The sequence below is a fragment of the Mustela putorius genome, unplaced genomic scaffold (genome assembly GCF_011764305.1).
Source record: "Mustela putorius furo isolate JIRA1106 unplaced genomic scaffold, ASM1176430v1.1 tig00003853_pilon_pilon_pilon, whole genome shotgun sequence".
Taxonomy (NCBI): Eukaryota; Metazoa; Chordata; class Mammalia; order Carnivora; family Mustelidae; genus Mustela; species Mustela putorius.
Window position 1 is genome coordinate 26,500,903 of NW_025422005.1, and position 21,503 is coordinate 26,522,405.

At 41.6% G+C, this 21,503-nt stretch overlaps 1 protein-coding gene across 3 annotated transcripts; it reads right to left on the bottom strand.

Moving 5' to 3' along the window:
• Positions 1 to 255: 255 nt before the first annotated feature.
• On the bottom strand, positions 256 to 17,310 carry SFPQ (splicing factor proline and glutamine rich). Of its 3 annotated transcripts, XM_045064174.1 has the most exons (13): positions 16,385 to 17,309; positions 15,476 to 15,664; positions 14,821 to 15,122; positions 14,626 to 14,721; positions 13,544 to 13,740; positions 13,356 to 13,440; positions 12,896 to 13,013; positions 12,506 to 12,554; positions 12,304 to 12,425; positions 6,727 to 9,906; positions 3,469 to 3,516; positions 1,708 to 1,794; positions 256 to 344 (listed from the first exon to the last, which is right to left on the bottom strand). In XM_045064174.1, exons 1-10 carry the CDS (start codon positions 17,189 to 17,191, stop codon positions 9,769 to 9,771), a joined length of 2,103 nt encoding a protein of 700 aa, XP_044920109.1. In that variant the 5' UTR covers positions 17,192 to 17,309; the 3' UTR covers positions 256 to 344; positions 1,708 to 1,794; positions 3,469 to 3,516; positions 6,727 to 9,768. The 3 variants fall into 3 exon arrangements, with proteins under 3 accessions (XP_044920109.1, XP_044920110.1, XP_044920108.1); XM_045064175.1 differs by lacking the exon at positions 6,727 to 9,906 and having other exon boundaries at positions 16,385 to 17,310; XM_045064173.1 differs by having other exon boundaries at positions 3,469 to 9,906.
• Positions 17,311 to 21,503: the final 4,193 nt, after the last annotated feature.

Genomic DNA, 21,503 nt, shown 5'->3' on the forward strand with positions numbered 1-21,503 from the left:
GAATAAAACCTATAAAGATTCAAGGCAATTATAAAATATTGATGGCTTAATCAGTTAAGTTAGGACAAGAGCAAGGAAGGGCCATCAGGCTGATCAGTAATTAATGTTGAAGCAGCTCGGCCAGAAAGCCCAAGTCCTGAATCACTATGTTCCATGCCCATGTCACCTAAAAACAAGGTGATGACATATAAAGAAAATATTACAAACAAAAAGTCCTACTTAAACACAAAATCCAAAACAAATAAAAGCACAATCTGATTTAAAAATATCTTTATTAACAATTAGGCTGCTCATTCCTCTTTGCCCTGTTCTTCATTGGTTTTCTGGACAGAGTTCACCTGATCCTGCCAATTAAAAGAAACAATTACTCCAAAAGATGTTAAGAATCAGAGTTGTCAAACACTCACCGTTTAGCACTAACCAAGTAAACCTTTTAATATCAAAGTAATACTAATCAAGAAATGGGGTATTAACAGTATTTAATGATCATTAAGTATTGTTAATCTTAAGTATTAACAGTACTTACAGATCATTAAGTACTATATAGTTAAGGATTTAAGATGCAGATTATTTTACCACCAGCCTTTGTCACCAGCTAGTTGATTCACCTTTAATTCCATTTATTAGAACTTTAGTTGCAACCATTGAGAAGGGAGATCTCTTAAGACACTCCACTACCTGCCACCTCCCCTAGGTTTAAAATCCAGTCAATTAACTTAACACTATTTCTACCTTACTCTTAAATGATTATGACAGCCCTTTAACTGAGCTATAATCTAACTATATCCATTTGTATTAGATGATGAGACAACAGGCTACTGTCTACCTACTATTTTTTTTTATAAACTCTTGGCACGCAGCCCTGTCCCTTTGTTTACATACAGTCTATGACTGCTTTCCCAGCTACAACAGAACTGAGTTGCCCTTTAAAACTGCCAACCCTTCTAGGACATCATCAACTCTAGATGACCCCATCTTATAAGTATTTGATTAAAAAATAGACAATTTCCAATTTTCCAAACCTTCTCTTTTGCACAGTTCTATGTATATGGAGGCAAACAAACTCCTACAGAAAACTAAAGTCCCTTTTCTTTTTTTTAGAGAGATTTTATTTATTTGACAGGGACAGAGAGAGTAGGAACACAAGTAGTAGTGGGAGAAAGAGAAGTAGGCCTCCCACTGAGCAGGGAGCCCGACATGGGGCTTGATCCCAGGACCCTGAGATCTTGACCTGAGCTGAAGGCAGATGCTTCACGACTAAGCCACCCAGGCGCACCCCCCCTTTAAAAGATTTTATTTACTTGACAGAAACACAGCAGAAGAGGGAAATGAAGCAGGGGGAGTGGGAGACGGAGAAACAAGCTTCCCACTGAGCAGGAGCCCAAGATGGGGCTCAATATGGGGCTTAATCCCAGGACCCTAGAATCATGACCCGAGGCAGAGGCAGCCGCTAACGACTGAGCCACCCAGGCGTCCCTACAGTCCCTGTTTTTCTGAGGTTTGAGGCAAACCAACAACAATGCCTACAGCCTCAAGAGGGCTATTAAAAGGACTGTAAATATTTTTAGTAGTATAAAAACAACATTACTCCCTACAGTTATAACACAGAGTAAATTAAAATTAAATATTCACACACAAGTAATTATGTCTGTAACACCCAAGAGTTCTTCTGAAGGGAGTTTACAAAATAAGAAACATTCAACTTACCTAGATAGTTCCTCAGTCTTACAGGCTGTGGCTTTCCTTCTTGGTTCACATTGTGTGATGTCGTCTTGAGACTAATAGCTTATCCACCTATCATTAAAAATATCATCTTATTAAAATAACATGTATAGCATACTACATTTTCATTAACTATAGTGTGTACATCTTTTTCTCAAGATCACCAAGAGGCACATTTTTGGGCCCACCCAATCAGTGGTTTTTTTCTTTTGTTTTGCTTTGTTATTGCTTAGAAAAGACCTGGTCTGCACTACAGTTAGTCTTCTAAATTTCCTCACACACACTCAGTATTTTCCTCCTATCCAAGACTGGACTATTCTCTAAGTAAAAGAGAATTTCTTTCTTTTGACAGACAGAGATCACAAGTAGGCAGAGAGGCAGGCAGAGACTGGGGTGGGGTGGCGGTGGAGGTGGAGGTTGGGGGTGGAGCAGGCTCCCCGCTGAGCAGAGAGCCCGAAGTGGGGTCGATCCCAGGACTCTGGGATCATGACCTGAGCCGAAGGCAGAGGCTTTAACCCACTGAGCCACCCAAACACCCCAATAAAAGAGAATCTTAAGGGAGATTCTGAATGGGTCAAGAGTGGAATTTAGAGTTCTAAAAATATGGCATTTTCCCACTAATTCAAGCTGGTTTCCCTTTACACAATCTTTTATCTCTATTATTTTTGGATTTATTTATTTATCTGACACAGAGAATGCACAAGCAGGGGGAGCAGCAGGCAGGAGAGAGAGAAGCAGGCTCCCCACTGAGGAAGGAGCCTAATGTGGGGCTCAATCCCAGGACCTGAAATCATGACCCAAGCCAAAGGCAGACATTTAACCAACCAAACCACCCAGGTGCCCCAATCCTGTACCTTTTCTTAAAACTGAAACATAAAACACACAACAGTCTATTAGGTTTAGGTATACAACACAGCTTCACCCATGTACCTTCTGTCAACTTGTCTACCGTCTTGACACTTTTATAAATAAAATAGTCCCCACTTTCTCAAGCTCACACACCCAATTTTTTAAAAAATTTACTTGAGAGACAGCGTAAGTGCATAAGAGAACATAAGCAGGGCGAGGCAGAGAGAGAGGGAGAAGCAGGCAGAGAGAGCCTGATGCAGGTCTTGAACTCAGGACCCCAGGATCATGACCTGAACCGTGGGCAGATACTTGACTGAGCCACCCAGATGCCCCCTGCATGTTGTTTTCAAAAACCAAAACACAGGGACGCCTGGGTGGCTTAGTGGGTTAAAGCCTCTGTCTTCGGCTCAGGTCATGATCCCAGGGTCCTGGGATCGATCCCCACATCCGGCTCTCCGCTCTGCAGGGAGCCTGCTTCCCTTCCTCTCTCTCTGCCTACTTGTGATCTGTCTAAGAAATAAATAAAATCTTAAAAAAACAAAAACAAAAACACATGGGTATTATCTCAGAAGTAAACATCTTAAAAAATCAAACACATTTGGGGTGCCTGGGTAGCTCAGCCATTAAGCGGCTGCCTTTGCTCAGGTCATGATCCCAGGGTCCTGGGATCAAGCCCCACACTGGGATCCCTACTCAGCAGGGAGTAGGGAGCTCCCACCACCCCCAACCCCACTTGTGTTTCCTCTCTTGCTGCGTGTCAAATAAATAAGATCTTAAAAACCAAAAACAAAACCCCAAACACGTCTCACCCCACATAGCTAAATCACATTGTTTAACCTTTGTTAACATATCACACTCAAAAGTCTTTTACAGGTTAGGACTTCTAAGGAAACTTACTTGAAGTGAGTGAGTACTCCAGTATCAGCCAACCTCAATCATTCTTACCTAAAGAATAATAAGAGAAAGTTAATATAAAAGACAAGGGTATAAAGGTTTGAAAATGCTAGTTAACTTTAAAATTTAGAGAGTAAAATTCCAGAGACAAAGATTAGGGGCAAGTTACAGCATTAAAAAAAAAAAAAAAAAAAAAAAACCAAGAAAAAAAAAAAAAGAAAAGAAAAAAGGAAAAAAAAAACCAAAAAAAGAAAACAGGAAGAAACTTGATGGGGGGAAAAAATCTAAAATTATTTTTATGTAAAGTAATAAAGTAGACAGCTCAATTCAAAGAATAAAAACTGTATCTTATTTAAAATACAAAAGCCTATCTGCTATTTTCACCAGTCTGAGCACAATCAAGTTTGACTGCAACCCAAAATATACTATCCCTTATGTGAAGGTATGTGACAACGTTTACCTTACCAAATGAGTTTTAACATCAGCTCTCTTTTCATATGAAAGCACGTACCCTGCTCCCCATTCAAGTATGTCTTCCGGTCTCAGGTGGACTGACCACCTGCAGCAGGAGTCCTCCAAGAGTGCCCTCCCCCATCCACAGTACACAACAATGCAGTTGTTATCCTGCAATCCTCTGTATTTGCCTCGTTCTTTCCCTCCAAGTCCTCACTGAGTTTTCAGTTAGGGCAGGGAAGCTAGGCCTTATTTGGGACAGCAAGGAACCTGAGTTTTTCTGAGGGAGAAAACATTCACCTTCACTATATATGCCTGGCAGGGCCACGGTGCACAAAAACCAGAAAGATCAGCCTTAATTCAAGTTCCAGGTTTTTCTTCCTCCCTGATTATCAGTTACTGCCAAGGGGATTAAAAAAAAAAGCTCCCTGTTGCACATGTACCATCCATAAGGGATACTATATCGTTTGCATTCTCCCCCATTCTCCAGATTATCCTATCCTGCATCCAGCCCCCTTCTCACCCTCCAAATAAAATCTTTTCAGCACTGGTGTTCAAAAGCAACATTTTTATGGTTGATGGTTTACCAACTGTGAGATTTCCACAGTTGAGTCTTAAAAATTGCCAATCATTATCTAGCAGCAATGACAGATGATTAGGAACAGTCAAATCCTCAGAATTCTTTCCCTAATAGGCAGCCATTTGAGAACTGCACTAGCTGACAGAACACTGAAACATTATCAGCTAAAGCCAAAACCAAATAAAGGCCCAGAACAAACATCCTGGCTCTCTCAAACCTGTCCAAAATCATTAAGGGAAAGGCAGTAAATGCAGGACTGTGGATCATGTCACTGCAGCTGACAATGATTAACAATAGGAGACATGCAACCCCCATTTAGGTTAAAAGTCCAAACTAGTCACACGCATCTCTTCTCTAGGGGAAAAAAATGAGACTATTATGCATTCTTTGTAGGTTTTGCAACCTGTGTGAAGAGCACCCATTCCATTTCTTTCATCTTTCAGAAAGCACCGGTATCTGTTCCAAGGGCCTAACAGTACGAAAATGCATTCTGGCATCACACCTCTGAACTTTAGACCATTCTCATTAAAAAGAATAATTTGGGTTTGTAACAAGAAAAGACTATGAAATACAATGCAAGCACCTCGGTATAGTGTTGTTACTGCAACCCATTTATTCCCAGCTTTTTGAGTGAGTGAGACCCTCTACACTAAGATTCACAAATTATAGCTACATACAAATCGAAACTAGTAAGAATCGACTTAAGTCACAGGTTTCTCATTTCAAAGTGCAAAAACCTATTCATCTTGAAATAAGCAGAAATGAAGCAAAATTAACCGCCCTCCCCAGTAATGTTCCTCAAGTCCATAGATTATAACAAGTACGTTCTCTCAAAATTGTTACTGGCTATTAGGAAATAAACCTGAGCTTTTATTTCTAAGCACTCGAATCACTAAATTACGGCAGCAAGTGTTGGCCACCGATTTAATGAATTATGCCACAGGAAAACCCCATCAGGGTTGTATGTCAATTTAGTGACACTCTCGTCACTAATACTGAGCATTATGTTTGCACTGCATTGTACTATCAATATAGAACTAAACTAGTCACCATTTGCTTTTTTAACAGGAGAGTCAAGTTATTTGCTTGAACAGACTACATATTAAGTACCAATTTGTCCCCACCTTGTGAATTGCTTGCCAAAGAACAAGCCATTTTTCTTGATAGAGTGGAAGAAAATTCTCAGTCATGAAGAGTTTTCACCGGCATTTATGCAAAGTAAACCGAACTTTCCAGTTACAGAGCAGAAAGCATTATACATGATAGCGGTTTCTCATGCATGCTATCTAAAAACCAGCTCAGAGACCAAAGTTAAGTTGAATTGAGGTCTGGAACAACAGTTGATGCAAAGCTTACAAAGCTTAAGTCCTAAGCAACAAAAGAAGGTGCTTTTGAAGACTTTTCTTTTTCTTGGGTGAACATTTTGGATTATATAACATCACATCCCTAAAGCTAATAAGGGAACCAAATTTGAAAAGCTACTCTGAACATGTGCAGTTATCCTACAGAATACGACGAAGGCTTAGGATTGGGAAATGATTCCCAACATGTATTCAACTGCAGGCAAATCAACATGCCACACCACTTTCCCCCAGGTTTAGAGCAGAGACATTTTTAGATAAGTCACATAACTTGAACTATACACATTAGATTCCCACCTAAGCCCACATTAGTAACAAAGGTATTCATTCCCATGAAGCCCATAAAAAAAAATAAAATTTAAATCACATTACAAAAAAAAACTGTACTTTGTCTTAATTCACTCAACCTACAGAAATTACCGAGATTGCATTCTGAAATTGATATTGCTGACCTATGAGGTCAGTTTGCTACAACAGAGACTCAGTATCACAGGCTATACAGTCGTGTCAATATGCTTAAAAGCACTCTACTTCCCAAGTATGGTTTGATTCCCTCTCCCCCACACCACTGATATGCTCCAGGTTCTCTTCAGTTACAATGCAACTAAAGGAAACCACGCAACTGAATCAGACATACCAAAGAATCAAGTTTGCACTTTTTATCTGAGAACTGCAACAGCACTGAATTCTGCCTGACAAATTACAGCTCTAAGCCCAAACCCACGCAGTTTTGATAGAAACTAGCTTTACCATACAAGTGTTAGGTGCTGCACTGCAATTTCATTGTCAGAAGTGTGATGTCAGAATGCCCACGGAATAAAAGTACATAGCAAGTCACCAAGTTAGATTATATTGCTTGTTACCTACCTGTATGCAGTCGGCAATGAGAATCTTGGAGCAAGCAGGAATACTACATCCGGGTCCTAATGTCCATTGCCATTTGCGGTACTACGTTCCTCACAGTTACGCACTGCAGAAATGCTGGCTAAACGCAGTTATGTAGCAGGCCACTACTTTAATAGTGCATAATTGCAGTCCAAGAACACCAGAAAACATTCCGCCACAACAGAGTGGCGCCCAAGAAAAGCCAAGTATCTAAATTTTTGTCTGCCATAATATGCCACTTATAAAAAATTGCACAGGCGTACCGTTACAATTTCCCAAATTATTATCTGTTTATATTAGTGGTATAATACATCTATAAAGAGTGGTGGGGTTTATAGTACTTCTACTTAGGAGTTTAATTAGTGTTCTAAGTCAAGAGGATTAGGGTTTCACTGAATGTGAGCCATTGGGTTAATCTTAGAAGGTACCTACTAAATACACTGGGGTCTCTTAGAGAATGCAATTTCTTAAGATTAGGAGTAATTAGCTTAAAACGATCAGTGTTCCTCTTAACACAAAATTATGAGAGAAAGTAGAGGAGAGGAAATGGGGGCAGGTGATTACTTTAAATGAGAAAAATGACTAAAATACTTCAAAGGTACTACACTCCCTTTCCCACCCCACATTTCATTATCAGCTTTTAGGAAATTCCTTTTTAAGATGATTTCAATTCACATTAGTCTAAAAACTATCATATGCATTCCAAGACTTATTGAAAGTCTATTTGAGTAGCTTACAACCCTTGGTACACTGCTGTTTCAGTGATTAAAGGCAAAACTTAGTTGGAACTAAGCAACATTATTTGCTAAACAACGTTTAGCAATTCTACAGCCCACAGTAAGGCTATCAAAGCCACAAACTTTCAGGAGATTATCCATTAAGCATCCTTCACCACTCTTCAAAGGTACAGTACTACAAAAGCTTATTTTAGGGGTCTGTGCCAGCATCCCTTATAAAGAAAGGCATGTAATCTGAAAAATAAACTGAAACATTAATTTTATAGGCAGATTTTCCCACTTCCCCACCAGCCCCCGCCCACACACATTCAAGTTCACCCTCTATGGGTGTCCCATGAACACCCCTTATGTTATCATTAGTGGAGTCCCTACCATACAATTCAATCAGATTGTAATGGATTCCTTTCAAATCCACACCCTTGTTTCCATACAGATAACCTCATACATATCACCAATTGATGACTTAGGACAAAACTTCCTTATTGATAGAATAGTGGTAGAACTACTACCCATTTCCAAATGTCTTGGTGAAGAAATGATGATTTTCTAAGGAGACTCTCTTCCTTAATTAGCACACCATGTACCTGTCAGTCACACAAGCAGAACTGGGTGACACGCCTATAATTATATTCCCCTAGTGTTTTACTTTTAGTATTATCCAGTCTCCTATGCACAAAGTGCTCAACTGTTTCAACAATAGGTTTCCCTTTGTACTCAGGCACAATACTAAACTTCAGCATTTTAACCAAGATTTGATTTAGAATTTTACTTTTGCCAATTAGCACCAAGAACAGAGGTGAAAAAGAGGAAGACACATTCCATAGTGAGAGCTCTGTAATGTACAAATTTGAATGGAAACGTAACTAAGAACAAGCCAAACCGTTCGTTACTTTACCTACTTTTAGGAAACTCTTCCTCTGCTAACATATATGCACTGGGAAAACAGGTTCCCGTTGTACTAACAGACAACAGTAACGATCTACTTTAATAAAAGTCAAAATGTCTTTCCTAATGGAAGGAGATTCAATGAAGTTGACAATCAACTGACAACACCATCGAAACACTCCAAAACTTTATGGTGGGAAGAAGGGCTATTTGTACTGTGTAGCATAAGCAACTCTCTCCAGAATTAGTGCTACATCGAAAGTAAACTATGGAAAAACATGTTAACAAATATTTTACAGTAAGAATTATTATCTGCAACCCTATTTGTCATTAACAGTCACCACTAGTTCTTAGACAAGAGAACAAGTAGATTGTTACAGTCCTACAGATTTTGCCCACCAGCAGTAGCACAAGGAGATGTAAAAAGTTACAGAGTACAAATGCATACATAGCTAAAGCTACTTTATGGTTACTACGCTTCTTACTTTCCAGTTGCATTTTTCAGACTAAACCCCATCTTCATAAATCACTTGAATACATGAAAAGGCTTCATGTTTAACAATCTTTAATTCAAATGTGAAAGTTCAATACAAGCCATATGTAGGGCTTGGGACTTGTTCTTTTAAAAACAAGAATGGAGAAATGCAACAGAATGATCTTTCCACTTTTTCTTCAGAAACTTTCAAGGAAAGGATAGATCATAGGGCCATAAAGATCCATTTAGTCATACCCACTTTCTCTCCCTACCAATAGTCTTTCACCCATTCCATCATCTTAATACACATTCCCGAAGGAAGATTTACAGTTCAGCTTGCTTACATAACCATTTAAAAATACTTAGCACCAGCTTGCTTCCTATAATGCCAAACAAATCAAATCATGAAACTACTTCAATATGCATTTCTTCTTTTTAAAACAAGGGGGTACTTGTTTGTAGAAAGCAATACTTAGCCTACAGATACATTTCCCAGAAACGGCAGGTGCCATTTGAAGGCCTAGACACGCTCATGCTTTCAAAGTGGAATACCTAGCCTAATGTGCATAGAAGCATGAATGGCAAAGTTGAAGATCGATATTATAACTATTTTTTCTATTTATTTGAAGCACAGTAAAAAAAAATTGGTACACTTTGGAAATTCAGTGGCACAAGGTACACTGCCATAACTTGAGGGACATTATACAGTTAAAAAAAAAAGTAAATAAAAAGAAAAAAAAATTCCCGTTTGAAACACTGCATTACATAATTTTACCTGCCCAAACAGACCATTTACAAATATTAGGTCAATAAACTGCTAACATCCATAAAAAGGTAGCTTTCTTACTAAAATGCAAGAATTTAAAAGATTGGTATCTAAACAAGAAAAGACAAAAACAAACTGGAATGAAAACCTAGGTATCACATCTAAAATCGGGGCTTTTTGTTTGGGCCTTCATACTCTTCTCTCCCTCTACCATATCCTGCTGGAGTTCCAGGCCCCATTCCTCTAGGACCCTGTCCACCCACAGGTCCCGCACCTCCCTGCCCAAAGCGCTCAGTACGCTATTGGAACAGTAAATTAACAGTTCATTATATGTAGTTGATGTCCATGTGTGTTAAGTAAATATTTTAGAAGGTTCCGTAGTCAACGTTCGTCGATACAATCACCAATGAGTCGATCCACAGGTACCGGGAACATAGAAAGGAAAAAAGGGTAATTTGAAAATTAGTTTACGATAATACATGCCTTGTGGTATGTTCCCACTTGAGCCATTCTCATACACCTGTTTCAAAGAATAGGTCTTCCCTGTAGTGCTAAAAAATTTAAGCATTAGTGCAGATGTGAAAACCCATTCCAAAATGAGTTTTAAGAAATTTCACATCAGATTAACCCACTGGAAAAGCTTGCAAACTTCTCACTTTCAAGGTCTGAACAGGAAATTTATTTTCCAAGTAAGCCTAACAAGCCCAACCAGACAGATTCAATGCACTCAATGAAGTGACAAAGACCTACTCACCAGTTAGTGGCATGAGCTGCGTAAGAAACCTTGTGCTTTTCAAGATCTTAAGACACATCTGCTAACTTGCAGAAATCTTAAAAGGTTCAAAGTTTTAATAAAATGCTACCAGACTACAAAAAGAAAAAGCATAAAAGACTAACAGATTTAGTCACTTAACCGGCACAGTAACTTCATTAAAAAGTATTGCCATATTCTCACAGGTATACCACCTTCAGAACCATCACTACATAACCAGAGACAATTATATGTTCCCAGTAGTCTGTGTTGCTGCAAATTGACTGAATATACAGCCCACCCCCACACCGGCCCAGCTTTTTCTTCAGGTCTTTGAAAGTCCACTGGTTAGCTATGATTCCACGTTTTGGCTTTCTCCCAAACAACTAAACACCAAGCTCAAGTAACTGCAATAAAGCAGGATTTCATGATTCCACCTGGTTTTAAGTACTTCTAATCTGAGAAATCTATATTCCCCAAATAGAAAAACCCTATAGATATGCAAAGCACAGAAGCCTCAACTATCTTTCAAATTCCATTCAGAATAAATTACTGCGAGCATCACTCCAAAAATGCAGGGGGGGAGCATCAGGGTTTAACTGTTCCTATACATATTTCCAATAGGTTTCCTACTGAACACTATAGAACTACTTAAAAAACTAAACCTCAACCCTCTAAACTATTTCTCAAAATCCCATTATGCTGTGTATCTCAAAAGCTCTAAGAAAATTTTTGGGTTTCACGATTAGGGTTTTCCCTATCTGTTACAAGGGACATACAAAGAACCTTAATTGTGGGAACATCACGTCAAATTAGTTTTACAAATCTGATACAGACCTACAATCTACCTTTCAGAAAAGCATATAAACCAAAATGTTACCCACAGTATTTTTTTAAAACTTAATTTAAAGAAAGCTAGTAACACTATATTTTAACCCAACCAGGTATTTATGATTCTAATTCTCAAAAAACCTTATGGAGATTTTAAATAGACTAGGCCCCATACTAAATCCTTATACTCCTATATGTAAAATGAATCTAATAAGCTTCGTGCTAAAGCTTCCCTCCTTTGCCAAAAGTTTGCAGGTGAACCAATCAGATTCAGTTCAGTTGTGAAAATGCATTCTTCTCTAAACCCACCTCTAAATCCAATATTCAATTTTCCTACAATCTGTAAAGCCCTAACACAGCCACTCAGACCAACTCACTTGGTGGTTCTAAAGCATCCTGACAGGCTATCTGTACAGTTAAAATATGAAAGCATCAAGAAGGTTCAGATCAAATGCACACAACTAGTATGCTTAAAACTGTCAATGATTTTTGCTATCCTGTAGCAAAATAGAGATGTCAGTTTATTTTAGAAGGTGCACCTATTGACAGGCCCAACAAGTGGGAAACGACGAGTCAAAACAGTGAACAACTCCCTTTTCATGGGTAGAAACCACACCAAATATAGATCAAAGTCCTACACATCACTAGAACATGCCTAAAACTATAAACTACAAGTCTGATTCATACTTATGGCAAATATCAGCTTAATGAATGACAGTTTGCCATTTGATTACTCTCACTTGGATGTAGAATAATCAGGTACATCATCTAACATTTAGAATTTCAATTTGCCATGTGCTAGAGTGCAAAAGTACACAAGCAATATAATAGAAAGCACCTATGTCTATTTATTGCCAAAGAGAACTCCAACATACTACTGACAGCATTGACTTCTTGTTGGCAACCATTTCTGTTTAGGTTACCACACACTGAGTTCTTCTATGTTGCCAAAGTACTCCTCGAGATTATGATTTACGTGATAAGGGAACTAAAAAGAGGTCCAGTTACCTACTTAAAAAAGAAAAAAAAACCAAAAAACAAAAAACAAAACACACACACGTAAGTTGTGAAAAATGAGAATTTCCTTCGTACTACGTCATACAGGATACATTACCATGTCGCTTCCCATCATGGAACCACTCATGGTTGCTGGTGGGACTCCAGGATTAGCTTCATAACCTATGCCACCTCCACCACCTAGAGGTGGAAATTTCTGGCCTCCTGAACCATAGGGATCTAGGAAACAAAAATGCTGGTTACAACTCAACCAGGACACTGCTCTCTAATGGTACTGCTAATTTGATTTTCCTGCTTACCTCCCATGTTCATTGCTCCTCCACCACCCATTCTCATGTCTCTTTCTCTCTGCAAGAAAAAGAAATAAAAATGAACCCTTTCATACACCTGTACTATACCAAAAAATTTCCAAAACTTAAAAATCAGTTAAGACTACACGTAAAACCAGTATTCTGAAACCAAATGTTGAGAACTCAATTATCAGAAAACCTGTAAGGCTTCTTCCCAATCAGTGAAATCTTTAGGCCCAGCCAAGAAAATAAAACTTAAAAGTGTATTAATCATAATAACACACTCGTATAAAGAACGGCCGTCAAGTAAAAATGTCATTTATTTGAGCAAAGTTTCATTTGAGGTACCTCCAAGTTTTGTAGACAACTCCAATTACATTTCAAAAGAATTTTACTTACTGGATCCATGTAGCCCATCCGGCTATAACTTTCTTCTCTTTGGCGTCTCATTTGTTCTTCCATTTCACGCTGACGAATCATCATCTCTTCTTCCCTTCTACGTCGTTCTTCTTCTTGCCTGGAAATATTCACCAAGCATATAAACTAAAGTGTCATATGCATCTTTTAAAAGCCAATTTAAAGAAAGCTAGTAATGTGCCTCAGAGCTTTATTTACGAAGTCTAGATTACAGCAAACACACATGAAAGCGTGGAGTGTAGAAGAGACTTAGAAGCATTCTGGCAAAGAAAACAGACGTCATCAATCAAAACCTTACATTCTACTCCAACTTTGTGTTAAACCAACACTGACCAGTATGTAACCTCCCTGTTACATCAGACTCGCCTGCAAAATTTAGGCCCATCTTTCCCTCTGAATGTTAATCCAGAAGCAAAGGCTTATTAGCCTAACAAAATTTTACCTTAGTTGCATTTCTTTACGTTTCTGCATTTCTTGATTGTGAAGTTCTTCCATGCGTCTTAATTCTTCCTGGCGTCTCATCAGATCTGAACATTAGAAAATTGTTTTGAATTCACATCAATGGGACTATAAAAAAATTTCAAAAACCAACTGATCCCATCAGTGATATTTACACAAAAGGGTCTTTACCTTGACGCAGAAGATTTGCCTGATGCTCATGATAGGCATCTTCCATTTCACTTTCCAATTTGTCTTTTGCATCTTTCATGTTTTTTTCAACTTGTTCCCTTTGCTGTTTTTCCATTTCATCCAGGGATTTCCAACGCTGAGAATATTCATACTCAAATGTGCCGTGTTGGGCAAAACGAGGAGGCGTTTCTCTCTCCCTGACAGTATTTAAACATGAACCAGTTTGTGACACACGCAAGAGATACTACCTGATTGCCCTAAAAACAGACGTCCCCCCGGCCTATCACATGTAAGAAATCCCAAAAGGGAACAGCCTCCTTGGTTCATGTAAAACAGCCTACATTAAAAATGGCATGTTCCAGGGCCAGCTGCTTGGCTCATTCTGAGTCTTGATTTTGGCTCAGGCCATCAGAGTGAGCCCTGCCTCAGCAGAAGTCTACTTAAGATTCTCTCCTTCTACTCCCACCCACAACCACGCCACATGTACCTGGCCGTGCTAATAAACAAATCTTCACAAAGTTATAAATAACAGATCCCAGGACAATAAATCCTGGGAAATAAATCCCACCTTCCTCATTTCCTAATTTTATTTCCTCTACCCAAATTCCTATTCAAGGACTTTTTTTTAAAAGATTTTATTTATTTATTTGTCAGAGAGACAGCACAAGCAGGCAGAGGCAGAGAGAGAAGCAGGCTCCCTGCTGGACAGGGAGCCCCACGCGGGACTCGATCCCAGAACACGGGGATCATAACCTGAGCGAAAGGCAGCAGCTTAATCTACTGAGCCACCCAGGCATCCCTCAAGAGCTGTTTTTTTAATCCTTAAAAAGACAGGTATTCATCATGCAGTTGTTCAAAGGCCAAACAAAACTGCATATAAAACATTAAGCAACAAACATTAAGCATTTGACTATCTCTGCTTCAAAACCTCTAAACTTCCTGACCCTTATATTTCTATCAAGCACATGCATTTCAAAGAATCTCTCATTCTCTAAACAAAACTGAAAAACTACTACAAGTTCTCATCTGCAATTAAAAATTGCTCAGATAAAAAAAAATTGCTCAGATTAAATCAATCTTACTTTTGATACATTGGATTCTTCTGTGCAAGTTTTTCAGGAAGGCCATCTTCATCATCTAATTGTTCAAGTGGTTCCACAATGACTGGACGAGGAGTTCTAGTAACAGAAATGGTTCCATCTTAACTGCTTTCAGTTTTATCCCAACTTCCTCATCCAAGTTAATAAATAAAAATTATTGTAAGCATATGAACTTACGTTGTCAGTAAGAAAACACCTTCACTGCATCTTTCAAAGGCTTTTCTTGCTGCTGGTTTAGAAGCAAATTCAACAATGCCTTTCCCTGTAGATCTCCCACGATCATCCACAATTACAACAGCCCTTTCAATAGGACCAAATTGGCTAAAGGCTTCTTCCAACAGTTCATTGGAAACGTAAGGTGAAAGATTTCGAACGGAGAGAGCGGCAGCGTGTGTGGCAAAACGAACCCGAAGCTGTCTACCTCTCATGGGTGTATCATCAAGTTCAGCTTTGGCAATTTCAGCCAATGCCCTAGATTCCTGAAAGTATCAGACATACTCATGTTAACATAACTTCAACATCAGTTAACATCCACTCCAGAACGGTCAAAAGCTTAACTCCCTTCCCTTTCTCCAGCTTAGCTCAAGATCCGCAGGCAGCTCTCCCTGACACCACCCAGGGTAGGTAAAGGTCTTACCCACCCACTCCTGTCTTTTCTTAGTACCAACAATTATTCATAATACAAATGCACCTTTTTTGTAAATAACGATGAAAATTTTAAAGACCAACTTACTGCTGTTGGCTTGAACACTAGAGTTTGCAGTAGCAAAAAAACAAGGGAAAACCCCTGAAAACCCCTCTAAATCCACATTAAAAAAGAAAAAAAACTCACAAGTTTAATAAACCCAAATCCTTTGCCTTTATTGATAAAAACTTCTCCTGGTTCTCCATATTTAGCGAAAAGTCTTTTGAATTCATCCTCTGTGATATCAGCAGGTAGATTCCCAACAAACAACCGACAACGCTGAGTGTAAGTTTTCTCTCCAGGCCTCCTCAAGAGAGACAAGTTGGCTTTAAATCCCTAATGAAAAAGGAAGGAAATTTTCAGAAACCAATGAATGACCTTAACAGGTAGAAAAATCCAGTAATAATGTTCGCTTTCCCAGACTGGGTAATACCACCAATCGGGTTGCTTTTCTGTTCCATTTACAGTCAAAGTCAAGATTCCGTATCATAGGGATTTCCAACGTATTAACTATCATCAAATAGCCCAAACCATCCAAAACACTCGAAAATAGACCTATAGCCCTCTCCAAACTCGACTCAACACAATCAACATCAGCTGTATATATTAAGTATTCCTGGCAAACCTAAATCGTAGCATTAACACATTAAGTTAAAATGGCCACCGACTATTAAGTGAAAAAAAGGATGCGATGAAAATCCTGCTATCACCGGTACCTTTGTGCCTGCGCTTTTAAGGTCTCCCCCAACCTGGCCAACCCTGCATTTCACGCTCTACTCCGTCCCCAGGATCCTCTGGTTTTAACAGGGCCGAGCACAGCTTCTCAGCGCTGCCTCCTCAGGCCACCCACCCTCGGTCCTCAGCCAGCCGGGAGACTAGCCTGGGGCCAGGAAGAGGACCCACGCCTTCCGCCCCACACTCCGGCAGCGGCCCCGCCCTCCACCGCCCGCGCGCACGCGCCTTCCGGTCTCCGACAAAATGGAGGCCGGGAAGGGAAAGAGGAGGGGGCCGCCGCCATCTTAGAGAAGCCGACGCGTAGCTCCGGGAGACACTCACCTCTGAGTCGGAGATCTTCTCCTCGCTGCGGCCGCCTGGCCCGCCAGGCGGGGGGCCCTGGTGGTGCTGTTGGTGGTAGGGCGGGTGGTGCTGCCGACCTCCGCGGGGCTCCCCGCCGCCTCGGTGCGGCGGCTTGGGGTGGCCGCCAGGAGTGCTTAGGCCCGGGCCACCGCCGGGCTTCGGCCCGCCTGGCATTTTGCCGCCCTTCGGGCCTCCGGGTCCTGGGCCCTGCTTAGGCCCAGGGCCTGGGCCCCCTGTGGGTGGAGGCGGCGGGCCCCCGGTCTGAGGTGGGGTGGTGGGGACCCCGCTGCTCGGCGGCGCGGGCGGGGGCGCCCCGGGGGGCGCCGAGGTGACAGCGGGCGGCGGGGTCGGGGTGGGGCCCGGCCCCGTAGGGGCCCCGGAGGTCGGAGGAGTGGCAGGCGGTGCCGAGCCCGAGGCCGGCGGAGCGCTGCCCACTCCGGGAGCCGGGCCGGGTCCCTGAGGAACGACGGGCTTGGACGAGTCCTGTGGCGGCGGCGGCTGCTGATGCGGCGGCTGATGCGGTGGCGGCTGAAGCGGCGGCGGCTGCTGTGGTGGCGGCTGTTGCGGCGGTGGCTGCTGCTGTTGCTGATGCGGAGGCGGTGGCGGGATCGGGGGCTTGGGACCACCCTGGCCCGGGCCGGGCCCCATGGGTCCGCGGTTCTGATTGAGGCCCATGCCGGGTGGCGGGGAGCGGAAGTCGTGGAGGCCGCCGCGGCCGCCGCCTCCTCCGCGCCGGTGGAAGCCGCCACCGCCACCGCCACGGCTCCGGAACCGGTCCCGAGACATGTCTGTGATCAAGGGGCGGTCGAGGCAGAAGCGGAGAAGACGCTCAGGGAACGTGGAGGCCACCTTGCTTCGCACAAGATGGCGGATGACACAGGCGGCGCGCCGCCTTTGTCCTCGTCTTATATAGACCAGCTGGTATGGCCCCGCCTACTTCTCGATCGGTAGCTCCAATAGCCAATTGCAAGTACGGTACTTGATGACACTAAGTTACGGAGCGCTTATCTTTCCGATTGGCTTCCGGATGAGAGGAGGGAGGTGTAGGGGGAGGGGCTGAAGTTTCCAGTTGGCCAATGAGCGGAAAAGGAGTTGGCTGTAGGCCACTGTGATTTGCTGTGAGAAATTTGAATGGGTTCGCCAGAGCAATTTTCCCTGATAGCCAGGGCCCTATCAGCTCCTGGGGAGAGATGTTAGAGGACCCTTTTCTTTTCTTGATTACCCCCCAAGAGCTGCCTGCCGGTATTCTTGCCCGAAAAGAACAGATGTTCTCTGGTTCAAAAGCATAAATTACTTGTGCTTACTACCTACTCTACCTTGTGCTGGGCCAATTAAATTAGAGAAATAAAATCTTACCGATTTCACACACAGTCTTATTAATTTCATTTTGGAACCTCACTGGAGTACAGATTTGTTTTAGCAATATAAACTTTGGAATAGGCTTAAATTAGTGCACTCTTTGCTCAAAAAGAAAAGTTTTAATTGTGTACATATATGCGTGTGTATAGACTAGTAATTTACATACACAAATCACAGAATGAATATAACATTTTCTTTAACTCCACTAGTACTGGGGCATCTGCCTTCGACTCGGGTCATGATCCCAAGGGTCCTAGGATGGAGCCCCGCGTTGGGCTCCCTGCTAGGCGGGGAGTGTTCTTCTCCCTCACTCTCTCCCTCTGTCCTTGCTTGTGCTTTCTCTCCCTCTCTCTCTCAAATAAATAAAATAATCCACTAGCACTCAACACTTTGTGAACAGATTAAGATACTTTAAAATTACAATGTTAAAATATCTATATGGAATCAAACAATGGACAGTATCCTTCTTACTTCAAACTCTAAGTTTGGGGGTACCTGGGTGGCTCAGTGGGTTAAAGCTTCTGCCTTCGGCTCTGGTCATGATCCCAGGCTCCTGGGATCGAGACCCGCATCGGGCTCTCTGCTCAGCGGGGAGCCTGCTTCCTCTTCTCTCCTCTCTCTCTGCCTGCCTCCCTGCCTGCTTGTAATCCCTGTCTGTCAAGTAAATAAATAAAAATCTAACAACAACAAAAACTATTGGTTAAAAACAACAACAAAAAAAAACCCTCCAACTTTGAAGTACCCCAGCCATGTCCGTTAATACCCTTCCAAGTTACTGTCATCCATGGACCTTTTGATGGATCATAGGAAGGATCCTTTATTAATACTAGCTCATGGCTCTTTGTCTTCCTTTCCATCTCTACTTCTGCTCATCATTCAACATCTATTTGGATGACTGCCGGATATTCTGTTAATTCTTCACCTCCAACAATCTTCCCTTCCATCCTATAGTATCCACCTAACCCTCCACATAGTAATCCGGTGTTTGTTATTGCTAGTAACTATACCCTCTCTAAGATCTCCTTTTAAGCATCTCAACTTTCTGAACAATAGTAACTCTGATTTTTTTGACTTCCTCAAAACCTTCAGATCATTAAATGTATTACTTTTTCACTTTCACATTCTTATATTCATAACATCTGTCGCCAGGCTTAGATGTTATGATTGCTCACAAATACAGTTCTTGTTTTTCTCTTTCTCCATTGTACTCACTTGGTAAAACCCCAATTCTGAGTGGACCTAACAATTCACTTTCTTTAAAAGAGCTGAGGCTTTCACTTTAAATTCCTGACCACAAGCCTCAAAGGGCATTAGACTTTTCTGGCAATCTTACTGAATCTCACTAGTAAATTCACTTTCCCACTTCCCCACTTCCAGAGATAGTGTATTTCATGCTTTCTGTCTTCAAACTCTTATACCTTCTTCTCTCACTTCATCATAACTAATTTTCCTATTTTCTTTGAGAAAATACAAATCATCAGAGAGGAACACTCTCATCTAGATGGAAAGCCTCAAGCCTGCTTATATTTGTACCCATCCTCTCTGTCTTTCTTCCTGATACCACGAAAGATGTGTCTTCGCCCCTATCAAAGGGCAGACCCCTCCTCTAGTGCTGTGGATACCCACCCCCCGAATGTCTTCTCAAGGATTTTTCCTCGCTGTATCATCAGTTACTTCTACTGAGACACAACCATCTTCAAAATAAACAAAACTTTTATCCTTTCATCTCATGTCTTCATTCTTTTTTTAAAAAAAAGATTTTATTTGTTTATTTGACAGAGATCACAAGTAGGCAGAGAGGCAGGCAGAGAGAGAGGAGGAAGCAGGCTTCCCACTGAGCAGAGAGCCCGATGCAGGGCTCAATCCCAGGATCCTAGGATCATGACCTAAGCTGAAGGCAGAGGCTTTAACCCGCTGAGCCACCCAGGCGCCCTTTCATTCTTCTTTACAAGAAAACTAAAACAAGTTGTCTACACTAGAGGTCTCCACTTCCTCACCTCAATTTCCTCTTAAATCTACCCTAATCTGTCCACCCTTCTCCTCTTAAAAGATGCCTTGCCAGGGATGATAGTGATCCACATGTTGCAAAATTTAATAAACACTTCTCTATAATTAACTCTTTTTACCTGTTAGTAACCTTCCACATGGATGGCCCTCTGTCTTTGATGAAACACTTTTCTCACTGGCATGTGTGACACCACACTGATGATTTTTCTCCTGTTTCAGAGATCCCTCTCTGTCGCTGACTCCTCCCTTATAGCACTTCTAAATGCTGAGATATTTCAGAGCTCATTTCTAGACACTCTTTAACAACTAACTGTTCTCTCCTTATGTAGATAATCGCTTCAAGACCAAATACCACCTAAATGTTAATAATCTTTAAATGTATAATTCCATAGTAGGGTAGGTCTGTCCTTTGAGTTCCTATGTCATATATTCAACTACTTCTTAGACCTCTCCACTTGGAGGTCTTGCTGGCATATCAGATGGAGTATATCTAAAATGGACCTCTTGATTTTATCAGCCTAAACTGGTGGGGCACCTGGGTGGCTCAGTGGGTTAAGCCTCTGCCTTTGGCTTGGATCATCATCTCAGAGTCCTGGGATTGAGCCCCGCATTGGGCTCTCTACTCAGTGGGGAGCCTGCTTCTCCCTCTCTCTCTCTCTGCCTGCCTTTTTGCCTATTTGTGATCTCTCTCTCTCTCTGTCAAATAAATAAGTAAAATCTTAAAAAGAAAAAGCCTAACCTGTTCTTCCCCACAATCTTCCCCAGCATACTAAATAGCATCACCTAGTTAAAAACAACAAGGATTTGGGCGCCTGGGTGGCTCAGTGGGTTAAGCTGCTGCCTTCGGATCAGGTCATGATCTCAGGGTCCTCGGATCAAGCCCCGCATCGGGCTCTCTGCTCAGCAGGGAGCCTGCTTCCTCCTCTCTTTCTCTCTGCCTGCCTCTATGCCTACTTGTGATCTCTCTCTGTCAAATAAATAAATAAAATCTTTAAAAAAAAAAAAAAAAAAAAAACAAGGATTCATCCTCTTCATAAAATCCAGAACTCAGTTCTACCTACTAAGTGTATCATGAATCTATTTACCTCTCTCCATCTCTACCACTATAACCTAATCTTTTTTTACCTCCATCTCTCAGCTAAATTACTGCAACCACATTTTAATTTGTCATCTTGCTGTCTTTCTGGGTGCTCTCTAATCCATTTTCCATACGGCACCAAGGGTGATCTTTTAAGAAATATAATTCAGGGGTGCCTGCATGGCTCAGTTGGTTGAGTTTCCCACTCTTGATTTCCACTCTGATCATAATCTTAGGGTCACAGGATCAGCCCCTCATGGGCTCCCTGCTTAGTGGGGAGTCTGCTCAAGATTCTCTCTTTCCCTCTCACTCTGCCCCTTCCCCCCCCATGAATAAATAAATCTTTAAAAAACATATTTTGTTTATTTATTTATTCAAGAGAGAGAGAGAAAAAGTGCCCTTGTGAGAAAGCATGGGGGGGTAGGGGCAGAGGGAGAGGGAGAAGCAGACTCCCCACTGAGCAGGGAGCCACCCAGGCGAAATGTATATAAATAAATCTTTTTTTTTTTTTAAGATTTTATTTATTTACTTGACGTACAGAGATCACAAGTAGGCAGAGAGAGAGGAGAAAGCAGGACCCCGGCTGAGCAGAAAGCCCAATGTGGGGCTCGATCCCAGGACTTTTGGATCATGACCTGAGCTGAAGGCAGAGGC

Excerpts from the sequence above, each read along its gene's own strand:
- SFPQ (XM_045064174.1), bottom strand. The coding sequence starts at position 17,191 with ATGTCTCGGGACCGGTTCCGGAGCCGTGGCGGTGGCGGTGGCGGCTTC. Across the intron at positions 13,741-14,625 it reads AAGAATCCAATGTATCAAAA|GGAGAGAGAAACGCCTCCTC; the intron begins GTAAGATTGATT and ends AAATACTGTCAG. Across the intron at positions 13,014-13,355 it reads CGTAAAGAAATGCAACTAAG|GCAAGAAGAAGAACGACGTA; the intron begins GTAAAATTTTGT and ends GAATATTTCCAG.